The 27893-nt window shown below is 35.9% G+C and overlaps 1 protein-coding gene across 2 annotated transcripts; it reads left to right on the top strand.

The window, feature by feature from the left end:
- The first annotated feature begins 15557 nt into the window (after positions 1 to 15557).
- On the top strand, positions 15558 to 21392 carry LOC131075174 (lipase-like PAD4). Of its 2 annotated transcripts, none has more exons than XM_058012001.2 (4): positions 15558 to 15941; positions 16249 to 16573; positions 18736 to 19449; positions 20363 to 21392. In XM_058012001.2, exons 1-4 carry the CDS (start codon positions 15913 to 15915, stop codon positions 21158 to 21160), a joined length of 1866 nt encoding a protein of 621 aa, XP_057867984.2. In that variant the 5' UTR covers positions 15558 to 15912; the 3' UTR covers positions 21161 to 21392. The 2 variants fall into 2 exon arrangements, with proteins under 2 accessions (XP_057867984.2, XP_057867985.2); XM_058012002.2 differs by having other exon boundaries at positions 15562 to 15941; positions 20366 to 21392.
- Positions 21393 to 27893: the final 6501 nt, after the last annotated feature.

Raw genomic sequence — 27893 nt, 5'->3', positions numbered from 1 at the left:
AAAAGTCTGAGGAGGTTGGTGGAGGAGTAGGTTTGATGGGATTGGCAAGCGCAACAGTGGAGGAGGAGTCAGAGGAGGAGGATGTGCAACCATTGGCCTAATGGAGGAGGGTTGATGTGCCCTCTCCTGCCCCTCGACAGGTTGGTATGCATGATTCATAGCCTTTGCAGCCATAGAGTTTGCAGATTAGAGTGCCTCCTCATCAGCAACAAGCACATATATCAGCATTCTAGGCCTTACTGCATAGGGTATAGGGTCAGCTCACACAAGCCCAGACACAGGTTGCGTAGTTGTAGAGACAGGTGGTGACAATGTCACTAGAGTGAGATACTGCTCGGGCGAAGAGAGATGTAGAGATAGAGAGACAAGGCTGGGCAAAGGAGCCAATGTGATCATTGTAGCAGGAAGCCGCACAAGGTGTTATAGGGGACACCATCCAAAGTCTTATTGAGCAGGCATGGTAGGCGGAGTACTGCATGACTCTATATTTTCAGGTTGTACCCTCGGATTGACGTGCTCTTACCTATGTTGCCAGTTCTCAGCATGGGAGTTCTTAGAGACAGAGGGGAAGTGAGGGGGTTGTGGGTCCTAGGAGGCATGCTCCTAGCAGTAGCATAGGTGTGTGTAGTTCAAGCTCTCGATCGACAGGTTGATCCTACATCATGATCATGATCATAGTTTTTGTATTTGTTCCTTGATGTACATATATCTTTGTATTTTGATGAACTTATGATATGATACATTGTTGTACTTTGATCTTATTGATATGCTACTTAGCGATATTCTCATATGATGTTCTAATGATCTTATTGATGTTTATTGTTTTGAGATACTAACATTTCTTAATTTGATGGACACTGTTATTGATATGTATCTAGGGACTTTGGTCATTTGATTACTTCACTGATGATATGTTTTTGACTTGTATCCTTATTTTTCCTTTGGATCAACATGTGGTCACACATATAGATGATGATATGTTATGGATGCAACTATTTTGATTCATCTTACTAGGGCTTCATATTCAACAATGTTGTTGGAGCATGGAAACTTTAGTCTGTAAGATCTCAGAATTGTGTGCCCTTCTGGAGTGACAAACAAGATGCCGACAACTGATCCATATTGTACATAGGATCCATTAAAGTATAGGGTCCATTTCTTGGGTGTGATAGTGAGTACATCCATATCTTGAAATTCCACCTGTAGTGGATGTTGGTCTGGTAGTGGTGCTTCTACTAGTTGATCTGCAATTTCTTGTCCTTTGATAGCCCATCATTCTGTGTACTGAATGTCGAACTCACTTAGGCTCATGACCCATTTAGCTAATCTTCCTGTGAGAGCGGTCTTTGCTACTAGCTTGATTGTGTGGGGTAACATATAGTGGCATAACTTCTGAGAGGCAAACACCACTACTAAGAAAGCCTTTTCGATGAATGTATAATTGAGTTCATATCTGTTCAAAGTCCTGCTGATGTAATAGATAGCCCTTTCTTTTCCTGTTCGATCTTCTTGTGCTAGTAGTGCCCCAATGACACTTTTGTTGTTGATATATAGAGGATGAATGACTTGTCTACTATTGGTGATACCAAAACTGGCGGATTCATCAAATATTGTTTGAGCTGGTGGAATGATTCTACACATTTGTCTTCCCATCTGAAAGGTATATTCTAATGAATTAGATGGTTGAATGGGATACATTTGTCTGCCAATTGAGCAATGAACCTTTTGATAGATTGTAGCCTTCCTTGAAGAGATTGTAGCTGACTAATGTTCTTTGGAGGTGGCACCTCCATAATAACTTGAACCTTTGCGGGGTCCATCTTGATGCCTTTTTCTAATACAATGTAGCCCAAGAGTTTTTCGGTTGTGACTCTGAAAACACACTTTTTAGGATTGAATCTGACCTTGAATTTCTCTAATTGTTGAAATATTTTATCTAGGATGCCTAGGTGTTCTACTCTTGTGAATACTTTAGCTAGAAAATTATCTACCTAATCCTCCATGAAAGTATGCATCATGTCATGAAAGATTGTTGTCATGGCTCTCTGATAAGTTGCACCAATATTTTTCAAGACAAAAGGCATTACATTACAACAATATGTTCCCCATGGACATGTGAATGCAGTTTTATTTTGATCCTCTAGAGCTATCTTAATTTGGTTGTAGCTAGAAAAACCGTCCATAAGTGATAGCATTGTGTTCCCTGTTGTTAGATCAACAATGGTGTCGATGCTTAGTAAAGGAAAGTCATCTTTTAGACATGCCTTGTTGAGGTCTCTAAAGTCTGTACAAATCCATATGATTTTATCCAGTTTAGAAACTGGTATAATGTTTGAGATCCATTCGACATAGTTTATAGGTCGGATGAATCTGATATCTAATAACTTCTTCAATTCTACTTTGACTAATAATGCCAAATGTGGATTCATCTTCCTTAATTTCTATTTGATAGGTTTAGCTCCAGGAGCGATAGACAAGTGATGCATGATTAGATTCAGATCTACCCCTGGCATGTCAGCATAAGACCAAGAAAAATTGATTTGTTTCTCCTTGAAGAATTTGACAAAATCTGGTTTTTCTTTTTCTGTGAGTGATTCTACCAGATGTATGGTTTTGGTTGTTGCTTCAGTGCCGATATTTATTGATTGAGTTGGCTCAATCAAGATTGGTGACCTCTCCTGGTAATGTTTAGGAAGAGTGTCACATCGAGCCCATCTTCAAGTGCCTCTAAAAGGTTTTCACCTTCATATATGTCCTTTATTTTTTAATGTTTTTTGCGATCTAACACTGCCATTAAATAATTTTCACCATTAGATCCATTTTTTATCTTGCTTTTGTGACTAAGAGACTTGGCATTCCCCTGATTACATATATCATTATGTGGTTCACTAGTGGAGCATGTTTCTGGTTTGACTGAGCATAGGTATTGGACAATGGACTTACCATTTGGGAATATTGGTATATCATGATGTTTGGGTTCTTCCCAGTCTATGAGGTCAGGATAAATGAGTGGTAGGGAGTCATTTGGCAGGTCAAGATTAGTTGTTGTAAGTGTCATGATGGAGATATTGTCATGGTTGTTTGGGATATCAGTGAGGTCTATGATATTCTCAAGGTCTCCGATGGTACTCTCATTGGCATTACCTTGTTCGTATTGTCACTGCTCGTTCTCACTAGCCTCATAGATATGTTGTGGTCCGAATTGAAACAATCAAGATCTTGAGCCTTGTCCCTCATGAGAAATGGGTGTGTATGCATGGATAGTATCCACTCTAATATCCTCTATAACATCAGAATAGGTCTCCCACTCATACTCATTGGAATTTGTTTCAGAATTGCTATCCCAGGTGACTTCACTGAATCTGACAGGTATGTTGTATGGTGAGAAAAGATTACTGATAATTGACATAAGTTTGGTAGCTTGTTTTGATTCGGGATCTGTGCTTTCTTGTACTTTTTGAAGTTGTTCATACACCGTTTCCTTTCTTTGAGTAGCAATTTCTTTAGGTCGTGGCTCGGCCTTGGTTTGATCAGGTTCTTGTACATGATATATTTTTTTATAAGAAGCTTCCTCCCTTTGGATAGCGAGTTCTTCTTATCACCTCTCATTTTCTTCATGTTTTTGCTTCTTCCTTGTCTTTTTTGCTTCTTGGTGTAGTGCTTCTTGCCACGAGTCTTCATTATGTTTTTTCTTTTCTCTCCATTGAGGTTTTTTATGATGAGCTATGTTTTCTACAAGGGGAATATTCTAGCCATACCCAGGTCCTATTTGTCTATTGCTAATTGGGAATGGGGTTGTATGGGTTTTAAGATGCCTTCTTGACGCTTGCCAATAGGACATTTTCCTGTGTACCCCATGCACTGCATGATTCTGAACCCATTTCCATATTGTTCTGTTGGTACGACTACTTCTAGGGTAGCAACTCTTATTTCTTCCTCACCCTTGTATAGCCAGCTAAGGATGTCCTTATCTTTTGATTCTTCAGCCAGTGTGCCCATTTAGATAAATTTACCATCAAACTTTGTGATGGGTTGTGATGCTTGATGCCTTGATGTGGAAGGTTGTCCATGAGACCTTGGTGAAGTTGGCAACTTAGATAGATACAAGGGTTTAAAAGAGTATTCCCCCATGTCTTGGTCCTTTATTTTCATCGTTGCTTGAAGTTAATGGATAGGGACTTGATTTATTCTTGATGGTTGGATGATGAGGAAGCTTGGGCCTCCTTGTTATGTGGAACCAAGCTATCTTGAGCTGCCCCCATAACATAGCAATACTCAAAAGAGTTAGTATTTACAGATATTAAAATTTATTCTCCATTGTAGGGAAACTTGAGAGATTGATGGTATGTGGAAGGTACCGCTTGCATTTCAAGGATCCATGGACGACCCAATAGTATATTGTATGTCAAGTCTATGTCCAAGACTTGAAACATTGTGTCTCATTGTATAGGACCTACCTAAACGGGTAGTAACACAGTTCCTTCAGATGATCTTTCTTCATCATCATAGGCTTTGATAGTGATTTTATTTTTAGGATCAATAGCTTGCTTAGATAAGCCCAATGCACGTATAAGATTTAGGGAACATATATTGAGACCAACTCCTCCATCTATGAATACTCGTTTTACCCGATGTTTGTAGACTAGGACTTCGATATGGAGCGGGGTGTTATGAAGATGACTCAAAGAGACATCATCATGTTCATATTAGGATATGTTATGTGGCACCGTCATCTGGGCCACCATGGCTTGGAATAGATTGACATCCAGATCATTTGGAACAATAGTTTCGACAAGAGCTTGCTCCAAAATATCTTTGTGTTTTGGTGAGAGTTTAAGAAACTCAAGTATTGATATCTGAGCGAGTGTTCTCTGTAGTTGGTTGACCAAGTTATATTGAGTCTTGGGGAGAGTTTTTTCTATTGATGTGTTCCCCTTCAAGACATATTTTTGAGCCCTTGTTGTCACATTTATCGACGCATTTTCTTTTTTGTCTTTGATTTTTATGACAATCACTTGATTGTCATATGCTGGTATGTGATTGATGGTGTTTTCGTATATTTGATTGATACGAGCTCCTTTATTGTTGTTTGACATTGATGATCCTCCCTTGTCATAATTTGGAAGAGGTTTTTTGAAAGCTTCATGGTCACAATTGGTTTTATGACCATTGACTGTTAAGTTTCCCTTGTCTATCATATCTTGAACTAGGTTCTTCAGCCTCATGCAATCATTTGTTCAATGCCCCTTGTTTCGATGATAATCACAATAATGTGAGTCATTCCACCATGATGGTTTGACTTGGGGTTCAAATTTGCTTGTGACTGACAATGTGATGATCTTATTTGCCAATAGCTCTCAAAATGTTGATTCCAAGGTTTGTCATAGTAGGGTGTATATTATTCAATATGAGGGAGTGTTAGCATTGCCTCTTTGATTTGTGTTGTTCCCCGAGTTGTTGTTGTTGTTTCCTTGGTGATTGTTATTCTTGTTTGACATTGAAGCTCCTTGGTTGGTATTGCATTGATAAGTGTTAGTGCCTTGATTGGTACTTATTTAATCATTTATGGATGGTGGGTTGCCTAATAAAGTCAACACTGGTTGTGTTAGACTATACATTGTTGGCATCGACTACCCCATCATTAACAACATTTTTGTCTCTTGTCCAAATCTGGACTTGTCTGAGTTGTTAATATTGTTTTGATTGTTAAAGGTGTTTTTGTTTGATCAGCTAACACCTTCCTTAAAGAACGTCAAGTTTCCTTTCTTGATGGAAGCTTCCTCTACTTGGATACCATTCCCTATTAATTTTGCAAAAGATGGTATACATTTTAGTTTGAGGCGATAACTTATTTCACTGTTTAAGTTGTCTATGAAGATGTCCATCAAGATATATTTATTTACTAAAAGGAATTCACTACTATCAAGATATATTTATGCTTGTTGTCACTGTTGGTAATTTGGTATGGTTTTGTTGGTATATATCTCTCCCCCTTTGACATCAAATGCCAAAGTTACAATAATAAAATCAAGTTCATATACAAAATACCAATCAATTCAATGTACCAACTACTCCCCCTGAGAAGTAGCTTCCTCATCAAAGACCGGAGTAAAAGATTTGTCTTTTAATTCTGTCGGTTGATGACAATCATCAACTCTCTAAGTCTCTACTGGTGGTGGTATGACTCCAAGCTGATCTCTGAGATATTCAAAAGTCTCATTAGGCAAAGGTTTTGTGAAAATATCTACAAGTTGTTCTTTAGTATTCACATAAACCAGTTTTATCTCTTTTTCTTCAACTTTTTCCCTTAGAAAATTCAGTTTGATAGAAACATGTTTTGTTTTAGAATGTAATACCAGATTCTTGGATATATCAATTGCTACAGTGTTATCACAATATATAGTAATAGGTTCCTTGCATTTTACCTTTATGTCTTTCAACATTTGCTTAAGCCATAGTACCTGTGTATAGTTAGTTGCTGCTGCAACATATTCTAATTCTGTTGTTGATAAAGATGTACAACTCTGTTTCTTACTCAACCAAGAAACTAATCTGTTTCCAAGAAAGAATGCTCCGTCGATGGTGCTTTTTCTATCATCCACATCTCCTGCCCAATTTGCATATGTGTATGCACATAGATCAAAATTTGTATCTCTAGGATACCATAATCCAAGATTTGCAGTGCCTTGTAAGTACCAGAAAATCCTTTTTACTACTGATTCATGATTTTCTCTAGGATTACTTTGAAATCTAGAAACAATACATACTGCATTCATAATATCAGGTCTGGTTTGTGTCAAATACAGTAAAGCTCCTATCATAGATTCATATCTAGTTGGATTAACAGGTGTAGATTCATCCCTTTGAGATAATTTGTCATTTGTAGTCATAGGTGTGCTTATTGGTTCTAGAGTTCTCCATCCCAAATTTCTTTAGTAACTCTTTTAAGTAGTTGGATTGACTCAAAAAAATACCTTTGCCAGTCTATGAAATCTACAATCCTAAAAAGAATTTTATTTCACCAATCATAGACATTTCAAATTCTTGCTGCATTTTAATAGAAAATTCTTTACATAATCCATCTTCTCCTCCAAAGATTATATCATCAACAAATACTTCTATAATCAAGATGTCATCATTAGTTATTTTGTAATATAAATTGTTGTTTGCATTTCCTTTAGTAAAACCAATCTTTAAAAGATACTTATCCAACCTTGCATACCAAGCTCTTGGGGCTTGTTTCAATCCATACAAAGCTTTTCTTAACCTACAAACCATATCATTGTCATCTGTCAAAGAAAATCCATCAGGTTGTTCAATATAGACTTCCTCTTCAAGATCTCCATTCAAGAATGCACATTTAATATCCATTTGATAAACTTTGTAGTTCTTGTGAGTTGTGCCAAGAATAATCTGATTGCCTCAATTCTAGCTACTAGTGCAAAGGTTTCATTGTAATCAACTCCTTCTTTCTGAGAATATCCCTTACACACTAGTCTTGCTTTATTTTTGACAACCTTACCATCTTTATTAAGTTTATTTCTAAATACCCATTTGGTTCCAATTACATTTTTATCTTTAGGTCAGGGAACTAATGTCCAAGTATTATTTTTCTCAATTTGTTCTAATTCTTCTTCCATAGTGTTGATCCAAAATTTATCTTCACATGCCTCATTAACAGACGATGGTTCAATTTGAGAAATAAGACATACCTCTTCATTTTCCAATCTTCCTCTTGTCATAACTCCTTTAAATTTGTTTCCAATTATCTGATCTTCAGAATGATTCAATTTTACATACCGAGGTGTCTTAGTTTGTTGTTGTTCTTCAATTACTGTGGAATCCTCTGATGGTACCGGGGTAACTGGATCTTCATTCTATATCGGTGGATTTAGTGTATGTTCATTTGTCACAATTTCTATTGCTGGTTCAGAATCTATATACCAGTAACTGTGAAATACTTGTCGGTGAATGCTGCTGGATCTCCAGAGTGCTAGTGTTTTAGTAGGTGTTGACATCAATGACAAAACCATACCAAAATACCAACAATGACAACAAGCATAAATATATCTTGATAGTAGTGAATTCCTCTTCTTCTATTAGGGTTCTTGGTGGAGTTGGTGGCTTAGGTTGAGCTTCGTTGTAAGTGATGAGAAATTTTGGAAACAAGGCGGGATTAATCCTTCCAACACTATTAAGGCATTGGTTGAATGTTGCTTTCTCAATGTAATCCCTACTTCTCAAAGGATCTTTGTCAAATTTATTGGTTTTTCCTTAGATATACAACCACATATGATGTAAGAAAATGCGATGTGATTTAAAGAGTTGACAGTTGATATAGAGAAATTTACTCCTCTTGATAAGTGCCTTAGAACTAGGTTGTCTCTTCTTCAACTTAGTCTTTTGATGAAGACTTTTTCTTCTCAAAATGCAGGGAGTTGTCATACAAAATGATCAATGTTGATGTTGATGTTGGATGGATACTTTGTTTTGGATACTCAAGCTTACTTGTCAATTAGAAGTTTAGTTTGATCCGCTTCTATGACAAAGTGTGTCAAATGATATGAGTCAAGTTTCATGACGTAGAAACTTAATTTGACAACTTGAGAACCTAACTAGGTATTGTTTTGATAAGACTTGTTGGATGATGGAACCTTTGATCACTTAAATGGATACTTCTTAATTTTTTTGGATGAAATCTTATCCTAAGATAGTTGAAGATTTGATACTTTTTTCTAAAGGTGCTTAGTTGGATTTGGAAATTCTCTTCTCACTACTTGGCTGCTCTTTGCTCTTTGTTTTGAACTGATTGTTGTATTAGTTGATTGTAACTTGCAAGATGTTTTAATGTTCATGACAAGAAGCCATAGAATACATGAAAACAATGGCCATCCCTATGCTAAACATTGAGTGTATGTTTTTGTGAGGATGTTTTTAAATCTCGAATGTTATCACTGGTTTGATTTACAACAAAAGACACATCAGATAGACTCTTTATTCAAAGGTCATTGACAATATCATACCCCACTAGTCTCGATACTCCGTCAGCTCAAACAACCTTGTCACCCCCTAGAGGGCATCCATTTTTTTGTCTTTTGCTAGAAATTAACCCAAAGTCAATTGCTTTACAGTTGGGTAGTTATCTTGGGAGATATATGGTGAGTAATCTTGGGGGCAGATTCTTCCCCATCCTTGCACTGTGATATTGCCAATGTTTGGCAACTGACTTGGCTCAAAGTTTCTAATGCTAAGGTTCATAATCAGGCTTTCGTTCAGTCTTCAGTGATAAACTCCCTCAGGAAGCTCCCCAACATTTAGAACAAAGGCTTTAAATATCTTAAAGATACCGGGGGAAGGCTAATTGCTGAGTAAAACCGTTAGAGGGTATTTTCATTAGCCTCCACATTTGATTATAGTGGGTTGGATTACTTGGCGATAAAGTCATTCCCACTTGGGTCATACCCTTCACACTAGCTCTTTCGAGGCTTTGGGAAGGCAGGCCCTCTAAAGGATTTAATGCTTGAAAGTAAATAAAGCAATGAAAAAGTGGGTTTGGCTTTTTGATCACCTAATTAAGGGGAGAACATATACCTACCACTTAAGACAAAGCAATAAAAGTTCTTTTTAACCTTTTCAAAGAAATTGTTGGCTAAGTCCTATTTGGAGAAGTTGCTCCAACAAGCATGGTGTTCTTTTTATCCCACAAAGCAATTTGTTGTCTAACTAGAAAATTGAAATCCTAGTCAACATAAAGTAAAGCACGTTTTGCTTGGAAGTAAAATTGCTTGGAAAATTGAAAATTTGTGGCTTATTCTTTTTAACTAGCAATAATATAGTTGATTGTTCTCTTTAATCCTTTGCAAGAAATTGAGATTTGTTGTTGTTCTTTTTGAGCCCAAATTTGAAGTGTTTGCCCTAGCTTGCAAGAAATCAAATGTGTGATTTTGTTGTTCTTTTTACCTTGCAATGAGGTTCCTTTTAAGCCCAAAGGAAAGTTTAGTTCATTTTAAGCCCAAAATTGAGGTGTGAAGTTCTTTTTATACCAATAGGAAGATGAGTTCTTTTTAACCAACTTGAAAAGAAGAGTTAGAAAAGAAGTTACCAAACCCTATCCAAAATCATATCCTAACTCCTTCAAGTCAGCAAGAAAACTATTAGTAATCTGCAAATAAATAAGTTACCAAAATCAAAAACCTCAGGTGAGATTCTACAAGCCTAATTTTCAACACTGGATTACAAATTTTTGTCTTTGTTTTATATGAGCAAAAACAGAGATCATATGCGCAACAAAAACAGTTGTATGCGCAACATAAACAATTGCATGCACTACATAAACAATCATATGCGCAAGACAAATAGTTATATGTGCAAGAATATCTATTGTATGCATGATTCTGCATTTAAAAACTGTAGGCGTGAAACCTATGGGAAAAAAATAGAAATATTAAAAAACAAGGTTTGAGGCCCACGGTGGGTGCCAATTAATGTCTGGAATGTGGTATTAGCCTGCAATAGGAGAAAACATCTCAAACACGCACATGAAACATTATGTTAGAGGTTAAAAATCAAAATTCAAAAGCAAGAAGCTAACTTTGAAAAACCAAACTCTAGCACATTCCATGTTCCTCTGTCTCTAAAGATCCTCAAGATTCAAGGTGGCCCTCACTTGGAAGAGCACTTGATCTCTTGGATGACAACCCACAGAATGAGATTTAAATGATTCTAGGATCAAAATGGATGCAGCTAAGATCCCAGTGAAAGCTAAGATGATGGATTAAGATGAAATGCAAGATGCAAGACTAAATGCTCAAGATGATGAAGATATGAAACTAGGTTAATTCCAAATTGAAGATTAATTGCTACTAGATGAGTTAATTAAGCTAGAAAAGGATATGCATTTAAGCTAAATGAAACTAAAATTCTATGAGATGAATGCTTGATGCTTGAAGATAACAAAGAGAGCTCCTTAACCTGTAAAATTACTATAAATTCGATGCACAAAAGATTTTATATGGAGAATGAAGAATGAGAGCTCTATTTATAGGGAAAATAGGGCAATGGAGGGTTGAGATTGAATAATCTCAACAAGGGCTAGGATTGAAAGTTATCAATCCTTGTGAGGGATTCAATCCAATCTCAAGTTGACAAATGTCACCATGAGAGGGATTGAGAGGAGATGTAAGAGGCATTAAATGCCCGAGGAGACATGGAGGTTACCTTAAGAGGTAAGGTTAATGTTAGGTTAGTGGATAACCAATGGATGCAAGTGTTAATAGGATAACTAGGGTCAAAGTCATGAGTGTTTTGTGAGACCCTTGGGTTAGTTGAGGGTTAAGTTAGAGAGAAATTCTCTAACCATGTGGGAAGGTTGAGTTAGCCATTAACGGTTAGGAAGACTTTGGGGACAAATTTGTAAGAGTCCTTCCAAATTTGGGGAACTCAACAAGTTAGCTTGTTGAAGGAAATAAAGTCTTAAATGCATTTAGAAGACTTTCTTCCAAATTTGAGAAGTGACCTCCTCAAATTTAGGGAATGAACATCATTAGAGGGATTAAGGCTAATTAAAAGGGTTTAGAAGAATCTAGAAGGCTCTAGAAGAGGTTTAGGAGGCAAGTGAGAGATGTAGGATTTTGTAAGTGGGTGAGGGAAAAAGGAATTTAATTAAAATAAAATTAATTTATTTCAATTTTGGTTGCAACTTGCATTTGATAGATTTAAATAAATATTGATTTATTTAAATATGATTTTTAATTTTGCAAGTGGGTGGTTTTAATTAAACATGAATTTAATTAAAAATGGCTAGAAGGGAATTTTAATTAAATGGCTTAGAAAGGGGGATTTAATTAAATGTGAATTTAATTAAATGACTTAGAAAGGGGGATTTAATTAAATGTGAATTTAAAATTAAATGGCTTAGATAGAAACAAGGGAAATATTAATCAAATCTTTAATTTGATTAATGGGCAAAATAGAAGAAAAGGGGATATTAATTAAATCTTAATTTAATTAATTGAAAAAATTAAGGATAATTAAATGAATAAAATTCACTTAATTCATTGTGAAACTTTAAGGTGTCTACAGAAACATGTTTAAAGTTATTAATCAAAACTATATTGACTTCTTATTGAAATATGTGTGGGACTTTTAAGAGTATTAGGTTTGAAGTAAAATTAAATCAAAGTAATTTTAAAATTATACTCTTATTTAATCATAAATTAAAATAAAAGAATTTTTTTATGTTTAATTTAATAATAAGATGTATATATTAAAATATAGATTAATTAAGACTAAATAATGATAATAGATGAAATTAGTTGTAATAGCTATTTTACTAAAGTAAATATGAAGTAGGATATTATTTAGTTTCATAGTAGAAGAACCACGTGTCTTAGTTAATATTATGAAATTAGACTAATTTCTATTTGAAAAATATTGTCTCTTTCTCTATAAAACATCTTAGATCCTACATTGGATTTGTAGACAATCTTAAATCAAATCTATGATTATAGATATGTGCACTAAGTCTAGACTCAACTTTGCACAAAGTGTAATTATGTTTTGTGATTCCATTTATTTTTTGTGCACTAAAATCTTTTCTATGTGTTTCCATTCAATTTATTCTTTGCTTTATCTTTTCCTCATTCCTTAGGTGTTTTAATTCTTTCCATGGTCCTCATATCATTACTTCATAGCCATCTTTTGACCTTTTACCCAATTAATCAAATGGGTCCCATATCTCAAGTATAGTACAAAATCGTTTCTTTTTAACTTCTAAATTATATATCCAAAAGCTTATATTTTCAATCACTCTTTGGATATGCTTCTACAAAAAATATTTCAGCTTGTATATGTTTAATAGTGCTCATGTTCTTTGTTGTTTGGCAATGTATTCTTATTATTTCTTCAGTTTTTTTTTGGACTATTATTTATTCTTATTGTAATCGCTTTGCTTTGAGCAATAATTTTTTTTTATAACAACCATCTTTATATGGCTACCTTTACCCTTGATTTTCCATTGAAACTTGAACCTACCTAATCTTAGGAACCAATCTTCAATTGTAGGTAATTATTAGTTAGCTTGGTCGTCTTATCTAATAATATCATTTTTTTTATAGAAAATAATTAATTGAGGTTTTGGGGGTTAGATAGTTTCCCTCTCAAAATTCACTCTAAAATTTCCTAAAATTTGATTCTTTCTCTTGTTTTTACATATTAGATGACAAATTTTTCACTTGGGTATTGGTTGAGCACAATTTTTTGAAGGAGAAAGTCGATGCTAATTCTTACTATATTTAACATTGATTTACCATATTATAATAATTAGTAGTTTCTAGAAGCCCCACATCAAAATTTATAGTAAATCTCTTCATTTTAGGATTGATTTCATGGTTTTAGTATTAGTTTAAGTAGGATTTGGTTGGATTTTACTAAAAAATCACCTTAACTCTCCTCCTAATGTATCTACACCATTTTACAAATATCCCTTGACCTATTCAAATGATTTGGTTGCAAATCATAACAAAAAATGTTAAAATCAATGGCCACAATGATATCACATTGCATAGTCTCGCAAAAAATAAGGCATAACAAATTCAATTTCAATTGATGAACAACTAGAGGCAAAGGTGCTATTGTACATGTCAAACAAAAAGCTAAAATAATTTTTCTTTTTTGAATTGCAACTAGAATTGCCAATGACACATTTGGCAAAGTGATGGCTACCATTTGCAAAAATAAAAAAGCAAACCGCCTAAACTACTTGTCTTTGTTGTGATGAACTTTCAACATTTCACATATGCATGGAACAAGAAAGAAGCAAAAGTGGTTCCAATTACTCTAGTCACACATGGTGGCTAATGACAATATCCCCTCTAAAATTGGATTGGGCACTAACAGTCAATAAACCACATGGTCTGGACAACAATAAATATTGTTATCATAGATTATGAGGAGCCCACCTTCACAACATTGCCAATTGTTTGAAGATTGTCAGGACTATGAATATCTACTATATTCTTATTCCAAAAGTATGCACACATGGAAACAAATATGTATGCAATCCCACATAAGAAAAAATAAGGCTACCTTAGAAAGATATCTACAAATAATCTATTGCAACCAATCATTTAAATCTCAATTTGAAACGATTCTAAATTTATATGTCACCATTACCTATAGAATCAGAAGGACTGTGATATTGCTATTAGGATTCAACTGCGTAGTTTTTGAGTCAAACTCATTGACCCATGTTTCATGAGTAGTGGTTCACAAGAACTCATCTCTCATGAAAATGAATGGAACACTTAACACTCATTGTATCTAGGTGATGCTCACAAAGGTGAAGCATTAGGCCTTCTCGGAAGGTCACCCATCCCAATACCACTTCAACTTAAGAGTGCTTAACCATGGAGTTTTCTCCAAAGTTAAGTCCACTTAGGGGAAGCATACCAGTAGCCGTTATAGCTACTTCGCACACCCACAAATTCTAAATAGTATATTGGATTTTGACGATTGTTTTTGGATTGTCTTTGCATGCGACTCAATTGCTTATAGCTATTGTTTTGGCTTCTGGGTAGTAATGATGCACGTTATGGGATTCGTTATGCGTGCAAGGGTAAAAAAGTACACATGTCAAAATGTCATCTGATACTTGCTTAAAGATGTCCCAATAACTGTGCACTTAAAATCACTAATACTTATGCACAAATCACCAATACTTATGCACAAATGCCCTAGTAGTGGTGCACTCTTGGTACCAATAAAAATGCACAAATGAGCCAATTATGGTCCAAAAAAGCTAAAAAAATGAATGGCTATTGGTACATGAGAACTTTATTAATGGGCTTTTAGTTATTTGTTTTTTGGTTTTTAAAAAATTAATAATAGAGGAGTTGAGTGTGCAAAGAGGGTAGAAGAATTTTTTTGTTATTCCAAGAAGATAAATTTTATAAATTTTGTGAATTGTTTAATAAGTTACTGTCTAAAATGAATGAACAATAATTTTTTTTATTATTTTGCAATAAAAATTATTATAATAACTATAATTTAGTCACCTCAACACAATGAATAATCCTCATCAGTCAAACAAAGAAAGAAAAACACACAAACTTTAGTCACCTCATGACAGTCTTGGACGGTGAGAAATGGACGTATTAAAATACAGCACTTGAGAATCCTTGCCAGGAAACATCATGCCAATGTCCTTGAATATACATTCCAAAAGACGTGTTTTTGTAGGCGGGAAGGAAATCACTGTTAATGGGTCTTTGTTGCCATTGTAAATCCCAATAACTGGTGTAATTATCAATTGTTTAAGCTCCACAGACAAAATAAACTACTACTTAATCTTGGAATAATTCTGACTTAGTTTTTCCCACCGAGATGTTTGGCTGCGATTAACACAATATATGATTAAGAAAACGCTTTTTAACTTAAAAGACATCATTTACACAGTCAAAACTGAAAATTTATCAAACAAATATGCGAATTTAATGGGTTTAATAGGCTAACTACAAATTTTTAAATGTTGCATTACCAAAGCAGAAGCAATCCAAATAGTTGACGTAGTACAATTTGCTGATTTGATATGGTGTGGCCCAACACCAAGCAGCCTCTTCCGCAGAGCTTCCAAGCACTTTCATCTGTATTTCCTGTGTCTTAATCTCCTAGAAAAAGCCCCCAAGAATATTTGCAATCTGTAATATAAAATTTCATACGGCAGAGGATTCGACATTTCCATGTTCTTTCCTCCTCCGCTGTTTACATGGGCCCCACGACACACCTCTTTCAATGCAGTTTCGTAGATGTTGCTCTACTGCTTCTTGAATTATTTTGTTTAAATTTGAGAGTAAAAATCTATAAAAAAGCCCTGTAGAGCTCCAATTGCCAACAAGCAGCAGCGGACGACAAGGCATGGATCTAGATTGGCCAAACCCTCCAAAGTATGTATGACCTTTGGAGTTCTCATTAGGGTTACAAGTTTGAAGATTTTTTTCTGTGCAAAATATTTTTTCTTTTTTTTTTTTTTAAGATTTTTGTATTAGATTATTTAAATATTTGTTTAACATTTTGTTATCTATCAATTTTTTTTCTTATTTGTTCATCTTGAATAAATCATGGAGTGTGAATTCGAAATATTTATGAAAAAAAATGTTAATGCTGTAAAATTTCAATTTAGAGGGTTTCAACTAAATGAGCTTGGTTTTTGCAATGCCCACATGGTGCTAATTTATGGATTTGTTGTTACAGGTTCAGTGTTGGCCAGGAGCTTGCAACTTTGATTGCTACCTGTGGGATCCTGCCCAAGGCTTGGGAGGCCATATTTAGTTTTTCCAAAAATGAAGATGACAGTTTTCTTCTGGAAAAAGATGAAGATGTAGTATATGTGATCTTCCCTTCGTTTCGTAACGAAGATTTCATTGCCTCAGATAGCAAATATGGAGAGTGTAATATCAATAATCAAAAAATCTTCTCTGCAGGCCTAAAGGGTGATGTTGATAAACCGGCTCTTGTTCACAAGGGAGCTCTCAACCGATTCCTGCATATTCTGGAAAATCCAGATTTCAAGGCTAAGGTAAATTGTACTTTTAATCCATATTATAAGGTTGCTTTGTGATATAGGATCCTTGCTCTTGCATTCTAAAATAGAGTTCTAATCCTCAAATAATTCGATTACTACCCACTTGCAGTTTTAATCTAATGCACTTTTCTTTGTTATGCTATTAGTTAATCTGATTGATTGGACTAATATCTGTTCTTAAGTTTTTGCCAAATACAACTCTGTAAAAGTGCAGCAAATTAGCCCAAAGCTTATTGATCTTAACCCTAGTAAAAATCAAAACTATTGAATGAATCCCCAAGTACGATTATCATGAGTTTCGTGCATCGAAGAAATCTGTCATTTGGGAAACTGAATCTCTAGAAAAAAAAAGTTCACGAGCTAAAATGCCAGAATTCAGAAAGGGAATGCTAGAAATTTGTGGTATATGTCAGGTAGCTTTGAGATTTGTCTATTAAGTTTATGACCATCAATGTTAGCATTATGTACTCCTTTATGCTTGGTCATCCTCGATCTTTCTATACAGAAATTTACAGGACATTTATTACTTTTTATTAGTATACTTTTTTTTTCCCTTGTTTGGAATTGCTGAATAAATGTATGTGAATATTTTTTTAGATAAATGCTTTTGGTCAGAATAATGAACGAAAAGAAGGATTTAAGAAGGTTTTTAGAAGGCTTTAAAATGTCATAGAGAGTGTTAGTTCGTTGTCATACTTAAGTTCATGATTATAGGACTGTTACTTTTTTGAAGCTATAAATATGTAATTATAACAATTTTCTGCTATAATATTTCTGCTGTTGATTTTCAAAATTTCATTACTTTAGAGCTAGTAGTGTTAGTTTCAGTTTTGAAGTTTGTTAGAGTATGAGTCATACTTAATTTCAAGATGTCATGAGTGTCAGTTCACTGTCATACTTAATTTCAAGATGTCACTGAGTGTCAGTTCACTTTTATACTTAATTTCATGATTATAAGAGTTTAATATTTTTGATTGAGGTAAACAGTGATTATAAGAGTTAAGTTACTTCTTTGAAGTTATAAATATTAGAATTATGATTTTATTAGAGTTGTGTAAACGGCTATTCTGTCCCTAGATTGTATCAAGACATCATTATCTCTTAGACATTATAAATACATTATAATAGGTGTTTGGTGCACTCTAGGAATTGGATAGCTATTTAGGACCAAAAAAAATGAGAACGTCTTAAAAGACAATTCTTAAAAATAAGAGATAAAATTAATATAAATTTGATTGACTGAATTAGAAACTCAAAAATGTTGAAACCATTAAAAAAAATAAAAAGATCTATGCAACAAAAATCTATTTATTATCATTAAATGAAAATACAAAGCATTCTTTTGCACTGTGAAAGCCCCTATTTGAAAGGCTGTCCCATATAATGTATTGGCTACAAAGGATTACTTCTTTCAAATTCTTCAATGTGAACATCCCTTTGAAATGATATATTTAGAAGGCTTATTTAGATAGCTCTAATTCTTTGAAATTCTTAAATGTGAACATCCCTTATTAAATAATATAGCAATTTTCTGTTCAATAATATTTATATTATATTATTTCTGCTGTTAAGTTTCAGAGTTTTAGAGAAAACGTAATTATCTCTTAACAAAAGAAAAGGAATTGGTGTTTTTAAAGTCAGATCGCAAGTGAATTGAGTGAAATGTTATTGTTGCTGGCAAAGGTCAAGTGGTTAAGATAGGCAGCATAACCTGAAACAGAACAGCCCTTGATGGTAACTCCATATTTTTGTAACCCAATATTTTTACATTTCTCAATCCCCAAGTTGTTGTGAACTTGTGCCCCCCAATATTCGTTACACATTTTTATGTCTTTAGGATCACCAAGCAATATTTAACTGGTTTGGTCATTAAGGGTTACAGCAGATCTGTTTTGGCCTGCTTTGTGTACCACAATGATATGAGGGTCAATCATTATGGTTCAAGGAGAGAGCTGAACCATTTCGTCGTCATGGTGATGCTCCAGCTTTAGCACTCTGTCACACAACGCTAGACAAATATCAATTATTACAACCAGATATTCCTCAGTCCTCACTTGTTCAGTGCCATTATTGAAAGAGCATATTTTACTTTATTTAGTAGAGATCTAAGATTATTATAAGTAGAATGTAATGCCCTTTTTCGTGTCTTCCAACAGATGCAAGAATTAAAAGAACAAAACATTATATTTGTGGGTCATTCCATAGGAGGTGCAGTTGCAGCCCTAGCCACTATCTGGTTTCTGGAAAAGCGGTTGAGAAACTCCAATTCCTTTTGCATTACATTTGGTGCTCCTTTGTTTGGCAATGCCACACTTCAGGAGGCAATTGGGCGCGAGGATTGGTTGGGCAGATTTTGTCATGTTGTCTGCAAGTATGATATTGTTCCTAGGATGTACCTTGCACCGTATGAATCAATTGCCAATTCTTTGGATGCAATTGTACCTCACTGGCGGAGCAAAATGAGCACTGAATGCATTGATGTATCACATCTTTCTATGTCGGAAGCTTGCATTAATATTCTTAACAATGTTGTGAAGTGCACATCTACAATAGCAAACAATTACCCTGGTGTTAGAAGCCCGTATGTACCCATCGGTACTTACATGTTCTGTTCAACCCATGGTGCAGCTTGTTTTGAGGACTCTGAAGCTGTCCTTAAGTTGCTGCATTTCAGTGTGCAAGGCCAAGAAGGAATACCATTCGATCAAATTGCAGGCACCTGTATTTCAGAGCACACAGATTATGGCCATATGCTGGAAGGTATCGATGAAGCCTTGCTAAATGCAAGACAGTTTGCAAACTTGGTCTCAAATTCCTCTTTTGAGATAGGAATAGCCCTGGAATTGGAGGCGATCGGTGTTGGAGCTCAGGTAATCTCCTTGATTGTGCTTTAACTTTTGTATGTATCATAGTTGCATGATTCGTGCTCTGGAATTCAAAGATACAATATGCAAAAAAATTGTTTTCTTTTTGATATTTCATTGTAAGTAGAATTTTTTTCCCCCTAATTTAGTTTGTGAGCTCATTTAGCTAGGGAGAATTTGCAAAAATGAAACAGAATTGAACTTGTTAGTCATCTAATTTAGACAAGTAATATATAAAATATGAAAAAAAAGAAAAAAGAACATTTAACCATGAAGTCCCTGCATTCTAAGATTTAGATTAAGGCAGGCTAGATAGAGGAGATGAGGTGCCAAGAACAAGGAGGAGCAGAGCCTACCTCCCCTCAAGTCTCAAAGGTGATTCTACTGATATTTTATCCCAGATTAGAAGGGGTCATTCTTACGCGATTTGGTATACTCTTCAACTTAAATCACCGGATTTTCGTACTAAAGTCTAATAGCCTTCTATCGGCTCCAAGCCATGCTTTGAATGTTTGCACTAAATAATGGGTTGCGTTTAATTCCAATCAATCGTCAAACTCAAAATCAACAGCTTGTAAATACGATTTGATAGACATGGGCTAATCTTCCAACCCCTGTTGAACTGCATTTTTGAGAAAAGGGTTTAAAAACCCCAAACCAGAGATACAATGAGGACAACCACATGACAATCCTTGGCCGTCTCACTACGGTCATACAGAGAGCAAGAAACAGATCAACTACACAAAAACCGCTTTATTACACTTCAACAGCTATCAATATCCGTTGGAATGCATTGATTAGTTGTTCCATTTAATGATCGGTTCTTTAGATCTGGTAGCTTCTTAGTTCTCTGTGTGCTTTCCTCTTAATGTTGTTTCCTTTGTTTAGACACTGAGATTGACGACTGTTGAATTTTAAGCAGGACAACCATGTATTTTTGGCACTCAAGAAAGCTGGAGAGGCGAAAAATGAGAAAGATATGAACATTGAGAAACTCAATGTGCAGTTGAGCACAAACCAAAGTTTTTTGGCACAGCTGGAATGGCACAAAATGAATTGCAAGGACAAAAACAGCTGCTCTTATGACTCTTTCAAACAGCAAGTTGAAAAGAAAGATTTTTATGTAAATTTGGCTAGAACAAAATTGGGAGGCTTCTGGGATGAGATCGTTGACATGGAAGAGAAGCATGTATTGCCCAGTGACTTCCGAACCAGAAATAAATGGATCAATGCTGGCACCACATATAGAAGACTTGTAGAGCCTTTGGACATTGCATTCCATTACCGTACAGATAAGGAAAACAAAAGCTATCTTTCAGATGAGGTCCGACCACATCGTCACATAGTTCTGGAGAAATGGATGAAAGAAAAAGAGCAAACTCGCAGTGGCAGAGAAAGAAGGGGCCGCACAAATTTCGCATCCTTAACTCAGGACTCATGTTTTTGGGCTCATTTAGAAGAGGCTCGTAAAGCCTTGATGAGTCTCCAACAAGGGAAAGACATAAATGCCTCTCTGGAAGTGTGTGTTGAGTTCGAGACATACGTTAAGAGTATTATCACAGATAAGAGTATTTCTATAGAGGTATTTTTGGATCAGAGTAGCTTCATGATTTGGTGGCAGCAATACAGTCAGATTCAACTTCAATCCCCACAGTGGAGATCAAACTCTCCCTTGTATGACTTCATGGCAAATGAGGGTTGCAAGAAGAAAGTTTAGAAAGGCTTTTGCTACAACGAGAGATATCACGGAGTGCATCAAATTAGTACTAGATATTTGATACCATATGGGGGGTTCAGTTTGGTTGGTAGATGGACAAAAGTAACTTTTGCTCTAAATATGTTGTTCCTCGTATGCTTTTATTTGCTTTTAACATTCCTATCAGACCTTTGGATTTGATGTATGGAATTTTAACAGTTATAATAAATAGTTAATGAGAGTTTTTAAAGAATGGTACTAAATTTTTATTTTGATAGAATGATTTAATAAAGTTGCGTGGTGATAAGTGACATATATTTGTGCTAAGTTTTGTTTGTTTCTTTAAGTTTGATCTATTTGCATTTGTTCATTTTTAATCATTTTCATAGATCCAATCTTATTATAAACTTATTTGCACCTATTTGCACACATTTAGTTGGGTTAGATCATGAACTACTTGAGATTGATCTCAAAATTAAATTTTGTATCTGTTATCCTTGATTACTAGGAATGCTTATTTTTAACACTTGGAACAATTAAATTTCAACCACCTAAAAGCCTACAAATGACACATGCACATCCCCAAATGACTTCCCATTCAAACCTCCTACCTCCTAAGTTGGACGCCCAAAATTTACTACCTTGAGGTATGATAGATGTTTTTACTAAGTTGAATGTTGAGAGGATTAAACTGTGGCTGGGCATTGTTATCTCAAATGTGCAAGGGGGCTTTGTAGCTGAAAGACAAATTCTTGATGGGGTGGTTGTTGCTTCATAAGCCATTCACTCTTTGGCTATCTCCAAGGTGCAGTCTATGTTTATCAAATTGGATATGGCTAAAGGTTATGATATAGTTAAGTGGAACTTTTTGTGGAAGATTCTCCTAGCCTTTGGCTTCAACCCAGAGTGGATTAGGTGGACTATGAGTTGTCACGTCTTCCTCTTTCTCTGTTCTCCTTAATGGGGAGCCTTTTGAGTTATTTGGAGCCTCTAGGGGTTTTCGCCAAGGGGATCCCCTTTCTCCCTATTTGTTTATTATTATGGTTGAGAGATTAGACAGATTGATTAAATCTCAGGTTTCCTAGGATCAGATTCATGGTTGGAGTTGGGGTAATGGGTTGCCCAAGCTTTTCTCATCTCTAGTTTGTGGATGACACTGCTCTTATGGGGATTGCAAGATTGCATGAAGCAAAGACCTTTAGGAGAATGTTGGATATCTATTTGGCTACTGTAGGTCAGACGGTCAATGGTCACAAATCTTCAATCTATTTTTTAATACTCTAGAGCTTGTTCAGAGGAGGATTGCTATCACCCTTCGTTTTCAAATTGGATCTCTTCCCTTGCATTATCTGGGCATTCCTATTGCTGTTGGCAGACAACCTAGGCTATTTTAGCAGGAATTGCTAGATAAGTTGTGTAGGAAGGTTAATAAGTGGACCCATCGGTGGCTTTCTATTGTTGCTCGGGTGACCCTTCTTCAATCAGTGATTCAGGCTCTTCCTATATACAGAAACATGGTCCTAACACCTCCTATATATTTTCTTAAGGAATTTGATGCCCTCTCAGGCCAGTTTCTTTGGAGTGGTACTCTACAAAATTCCAAATGGAGCTTTATTAAGTGGGAACTTGTTTGTCGGCCTAGGAAGGAGGGGGGCTTGGTCTTCGTTCCGCTATCTTGAGTGGCTAGGCCCTTGCAACTAAGTTATATTGGCGTTGGTGTACCAATCAGCACTAGCTTTGGGCTTGTATCCTCATGCATAAGTATTTACCAAGAGTTGACTATTTGGATGTTTCTCGGTATCCTTTGGAGCGCAGTGGATCTATGGTTTGGAATACTTTGAAAACTGGTGCTCAACTGGTTAAGAGGGGTCTCTTTTGAATTTGCAATAGGGGCTTTGAAGCTCTCTTTTGGACAGATTCTTGGGATGGTCACCCCCCTCTTCTTTCCACGTATCCGCATTTATAGGCTCTTTGTGACTGTTTTATTGTAGCTGAGTGGGATAAAATTGCGCACTATAAGACTACCCAACATTTGGTTTGGCTGATGGTTACAGATAGAAGGATTCATCTGATTGGCCTCTAGGAGGGACAGAGAGGGATCGAACTAAGTTAACTTAGATTTTGGCTTCTAGGGTATGCATTTCCTTGGGGGGACTTGATGTCTTGGCTTGGGGTAGTGAGTCGTCTGGCAGATACTTTATTTTTGTAGGGTACTTGGAGCTTAACAGGTAGTTGTTCGGTGATATAGAGGTGCCTTTGTGGAAGCAAGTTTGAAATAAATTTTTGTTGCCCAAATGCAATTTCTTGTTGTGACTTGTGGTTCACAACTGTTGTCTTACCTAGGATAATCTTTGCAAGCGGGGCTTTCATGGCCCTTCGATGTGTGTTTTGTGTTTCAATAGTGAGGAATTTGTATCTCATCTTTTATTTCAGTGCTCCTTTGCTAAGGAATATGACACTTTTGGTGGGATGTTTGGGCTCAGACTTCCTTCCATGTCTCTTCTTTAGCTGAGATTTGGGCTTGTTGGGGTAAGTCCCATGCTAGAACATCTTTTCTTCATGTTGCTTGGGCGCTTGGCCCTTCTTTTATCATCTGGCATGTTTGGTTGGAAAGGAATCAGAGAGTCTTTCAGGATATAAGGATGGATGCTATACATTTGTGGTGGAAAATTATTCATTCTCTTCATGAGACAGTTGTGGCTAAGTGTGATTTGACTGGCAGCGTAGATCCTGGTGATGTTGCTATTTTCTCTCATCTTACTCTTCCTCTTCAAGGGGGTACTCTTGTGTTTGGTGGGCAGGGTGGTAGAGGAAGATGCAAACATCCCTTACGATAGGTCAATCAGGGGGGTCGGTGGACACCCCTCCCCTTGGTGTGTTAAAAATTAACACGAATGGTTCATCTCGGGAGAACCCTGGGCATGTTGGCATTGGTGGAGTTGGGCGGGATAGTTTTGGTGATGTTCAATTTATTTTATCTATTTATCAAGGCTTTAATACTAATAATTTAATGGAAGCTCTTGCCATTTTGTATGTTGTTCGACATTGTTCTGCTCTTGGTTGGTGCAATATTATTTGTGAATCTGTTTCTCAAGTGGTGGTGAATTTGCTAACCCGACAGGGGCCATGGGGATGTTAATTGGCACTTGGCCTCAGTTATCAGACAGATTCTTTAGTTGTGTGGCTTTCTGGACTCAGCTACTTTCACATACATTCCTAGGGAGTGGAGTGGTGTTGCTGACTGTTTGGCCAAATGGGCCTCAGATCAGATGGAGGGATGGAATATAGTGGATAGGGGGAAATTGCCTTCTAATATGGCTCTTATGCTAGATCCACTTGTGGACAATGATATGTTCTCTGGTTCTTTCTTATTGTCTCTCTAGTTGTTTCTCTTTTGATATTGAATAAATTTTTACCCCTCTTTTAGTGAAATTCTATCATAAATATTGTCATAACCTCTACAACACTTATAACTGTAAGAGAATCTATCACAATTGATCGTAAATAGCACACTCTTATAAATTGTCATAAACCAACTTAGGCGCCTACCTTCTCCATGCAAAGGTATCTCCTGACACTTTTCCATTCTATCATAGAATATGCCATAAAACTATCACAAGTAGTCATAAGCTGTCATGGGTAGGCGTGTCATACAATCTTGTCATAATTTTATCATTACATGACATTTGTCACTCACCTCCACAAAATTACAAGGTCTTCTTGTTAGGTCCAATATGGAAAGCTAATGTACTAAGAGGGGAGGGGTGAATCAGTACTTCAAATCCTTTCTTCAACAAAATCTTTACTGTTATGCATAGACCAAAAATTGTTGTAACATAACATAAAGCTAAAACAAATAAATAACAATCATACATAATTCACTCCATAACACATATATTTTGGTTACGCAGAAACTCTTGGTTAGAGAGAAAAACTGCGGTGGGGATGGCACCCACAACTTCACTACTGCAATAATAAAGGTTGCTCGGTTAGAGCTAAATGTTTAGCTATTTCTGATAGCTTACCCTGTTAGGAGTATTGAGATCGTTAGATATACCTTGCTAAAGGATTTTACAACACTTATTCTAAATGTTGCACCTGGTTAAAGGTTTTACAATTTATAGACTTTGTTAGAGTCTTTTACCCTGTTAAAGGTTTCTCTGACAACTTCAAAATATTATAATAAAATCATTACAAATATATGCAACTTCACATCTGAAATGTTATAGCAGATTCTATGTGCTCAAAATGAGATTACCTTGCTTATAGCATCCCTCAGTAACCCATAGAATAACTCGGTAAACCCTTCTGTTTACTCTGTTCTTTGTCTGTTCTCTGAAATCCTTCTCGGTGACCTCTGTGTCTTTGACAGTCGCAATACTCAGTGCTTCCTTATCTATCACACATGTATTGCTTCACACACCTCTGTATTTCCATATTTTTATCCTTAATCCATGATGTATTAATAGATCTCTTATGTCGGTGATTTGTTCATTGCTTCGATCTTACAAACATGATTTATCGAATGAATAACTATACAAAATATTTCATTGGATAGATGACCTCAAAATCATACAAAATCTTTAAGTGCAATTTCCAATGTGATAACGGTTCTTTGTTCCTCGATCTTGTAACGCGTTTTCCCATGTGTTTCTAGGTTCAATGAATTTGGTAACATGTTTCACTCGGTGTATCAATATTGTTGCTCGGTAGACATGGAATGTTACTCGGTAGACAGCTCGGTGTATACTAGGCTTTGTGACTACTTTCTTCTATAACCGACTGTTATGTGCTTAACGACTGAATATTTCGGTAGTAGTAACCGACTAGAGTATATAGAATGACTTTGGATATAAAACTAATGGAAACTTAGTAAGTAGTAACAATCTCCCCTTTTGACATTAGTTGAGATGTTTAACAGAACTACTTTCAAAGTCATAACTCAAAAATCTATATACTTACAAAATTTTGACAAAACTAACAGTATATACATTAGTCAATAAAATGGTATATTCAAATATACTCCCCTTATCAATATACTATACAAAACTCTGATTTTGCATGCTCGGTGATTAATGTTCTATATTTACTGCTTGGTTGCTCGGTGATCACTATCAAAATTAACTGTGCATTTGGATACTTTGTTCTTCTCGGTATACTCCCCTTGTATACTACACTCCCCCTTTGGTACTTTGATACTATACTCCCCCTTTTTGACAAACATCACAATTTAGTTACCATTCGGTGGTGGCAACTGGTCAAAAATGGATTTATACTTTGTCTTTGCATCAGTGAGAGCGGTAGAGAGGGCATCCTTGACACTGTCCATAAGTGAATTCTGAGCTGTAATGTCAGCTAACAGTGAAATTAATCCATCTAAGGTGCTTCCCTCTTGCTGAGTGGATAGGGAGGTAGCCTTGTTGATCTGCTCTTGGATAGATGAAAGATGAGGAATGAATAATGTCTAAAGAGTCATTATGTCCATCCTTATCTTGTGCTCTTCATTCCTGAGTTCCAATTGTTGAGCCATGAGCTTTTGTAACTTCGTATAGAATTGTTGAATATAATTGGGCTCAGTGGTCAACTTATTTGAGAGATCGGTGATCTCTTTCTCAATTACTTATGTTTTATTTTTTATGTCCATAATGAATAAAGAGAATGTACAAAGTTTCTGAAATAAATAAAGAATGTGCTTGAGTTGAGGGGACAACTTAGCAATAAATTTGACAAGTTTAACTTTGCCAATAGCAATAGCTTTCTGTACCTCTTCAATCATTTTAGCAGTGAGCTCCTTGTCCTTCAATTTTCTCAAATATTCCAATGCATCTACTCCAGATGTCTCTATTTTAGTTAGTTCATCCAGTTGAATATGGATGGCGGCATCTTTTGTCACTATTGCTTCAGGTAGCATATCGGCTAAGAGTGCTTTCACCTTCTGAAGTACTTTGTTTTTCTTTTGAATAGCCATTTGCTTCTCCTGTTCGGCTTTGGCTTTGCATCATTCACCAAATTCAATGAGTGCTTGCCCTTTTAATTTGGATATATCAACATTCGGCAACACTATTGGTTTTGACAAATCTAATTTGAAACTATGCTTTTTCATTTTCTTATCTTTAGAAGATGAGGCTTTCACTGGTTGAACTAAGACAATGGCTTGAGAGGGTTGTTGACCCTCGGTAGGTTGCTCGGTAGAGGCAACACTTTGGTCGATTATTTTAGCCTCTGTAGAGTCCTTAGGTGCCTCTGTGCTTGGTGTCTCAGTTGTAACATTTTTAGTGCTAGAAGGTGCTTGTGAGGTCTGTTCCCCGGTGGCTTGAGAAGTAGCTTCTCCTTCTGTAGACTTGTGACCTTCTATCCCTTGTTAGGTATCTTGAGGGGCTTTAGTTGAAGTAGGCTGATTTACCGGAGGATAGGGCTGAACTTGTTCCAAAACTGATTCACTGGATACAAGTTGAGCATAAGCATTCCCTTCTATCATTTCATGTTTTGGTGCCTCGGTGTCCATGATATCCTCATCAACTTGTATAGTGTCAACAGGGTCTTGCTCAGTGATATCAGGATCTTTCTCAGTGACATCAACTATTTCAACTTCAGCTTGTTCACCAACACTCTTGATTCGTAAGATTTCCTGCCACTTTTCCTTGGTTTCATTCTCTACATCCAAATAAAGTCCATTCATCAATTTTAAAGCTCTTTGCTTGACCAAAAAGTTTTTGTGGTAGTTTTTCAGATTTTCTTTGATCTCATCTACCGA

This window comes from Cryptomeria japonica, chromosome 5 (assembly GCF_030272615.1).
Source record: "Cryptomeria japonica chromosome 5, Sugi_1.0, whole genome shotgun sequence".
Lineage (NCBI taxonomy): Eukaryota > Viridiplantae > Streptophyta > Pinopsida > Cupressales > Cupressaceae > Cryptomeria > Cryptomeria japonica.
The sequence above is the reverse complement of the archived record's forward strand: the minus strand, read 5'-3'. Positions and strand labels throughout refer to the sequence as shown.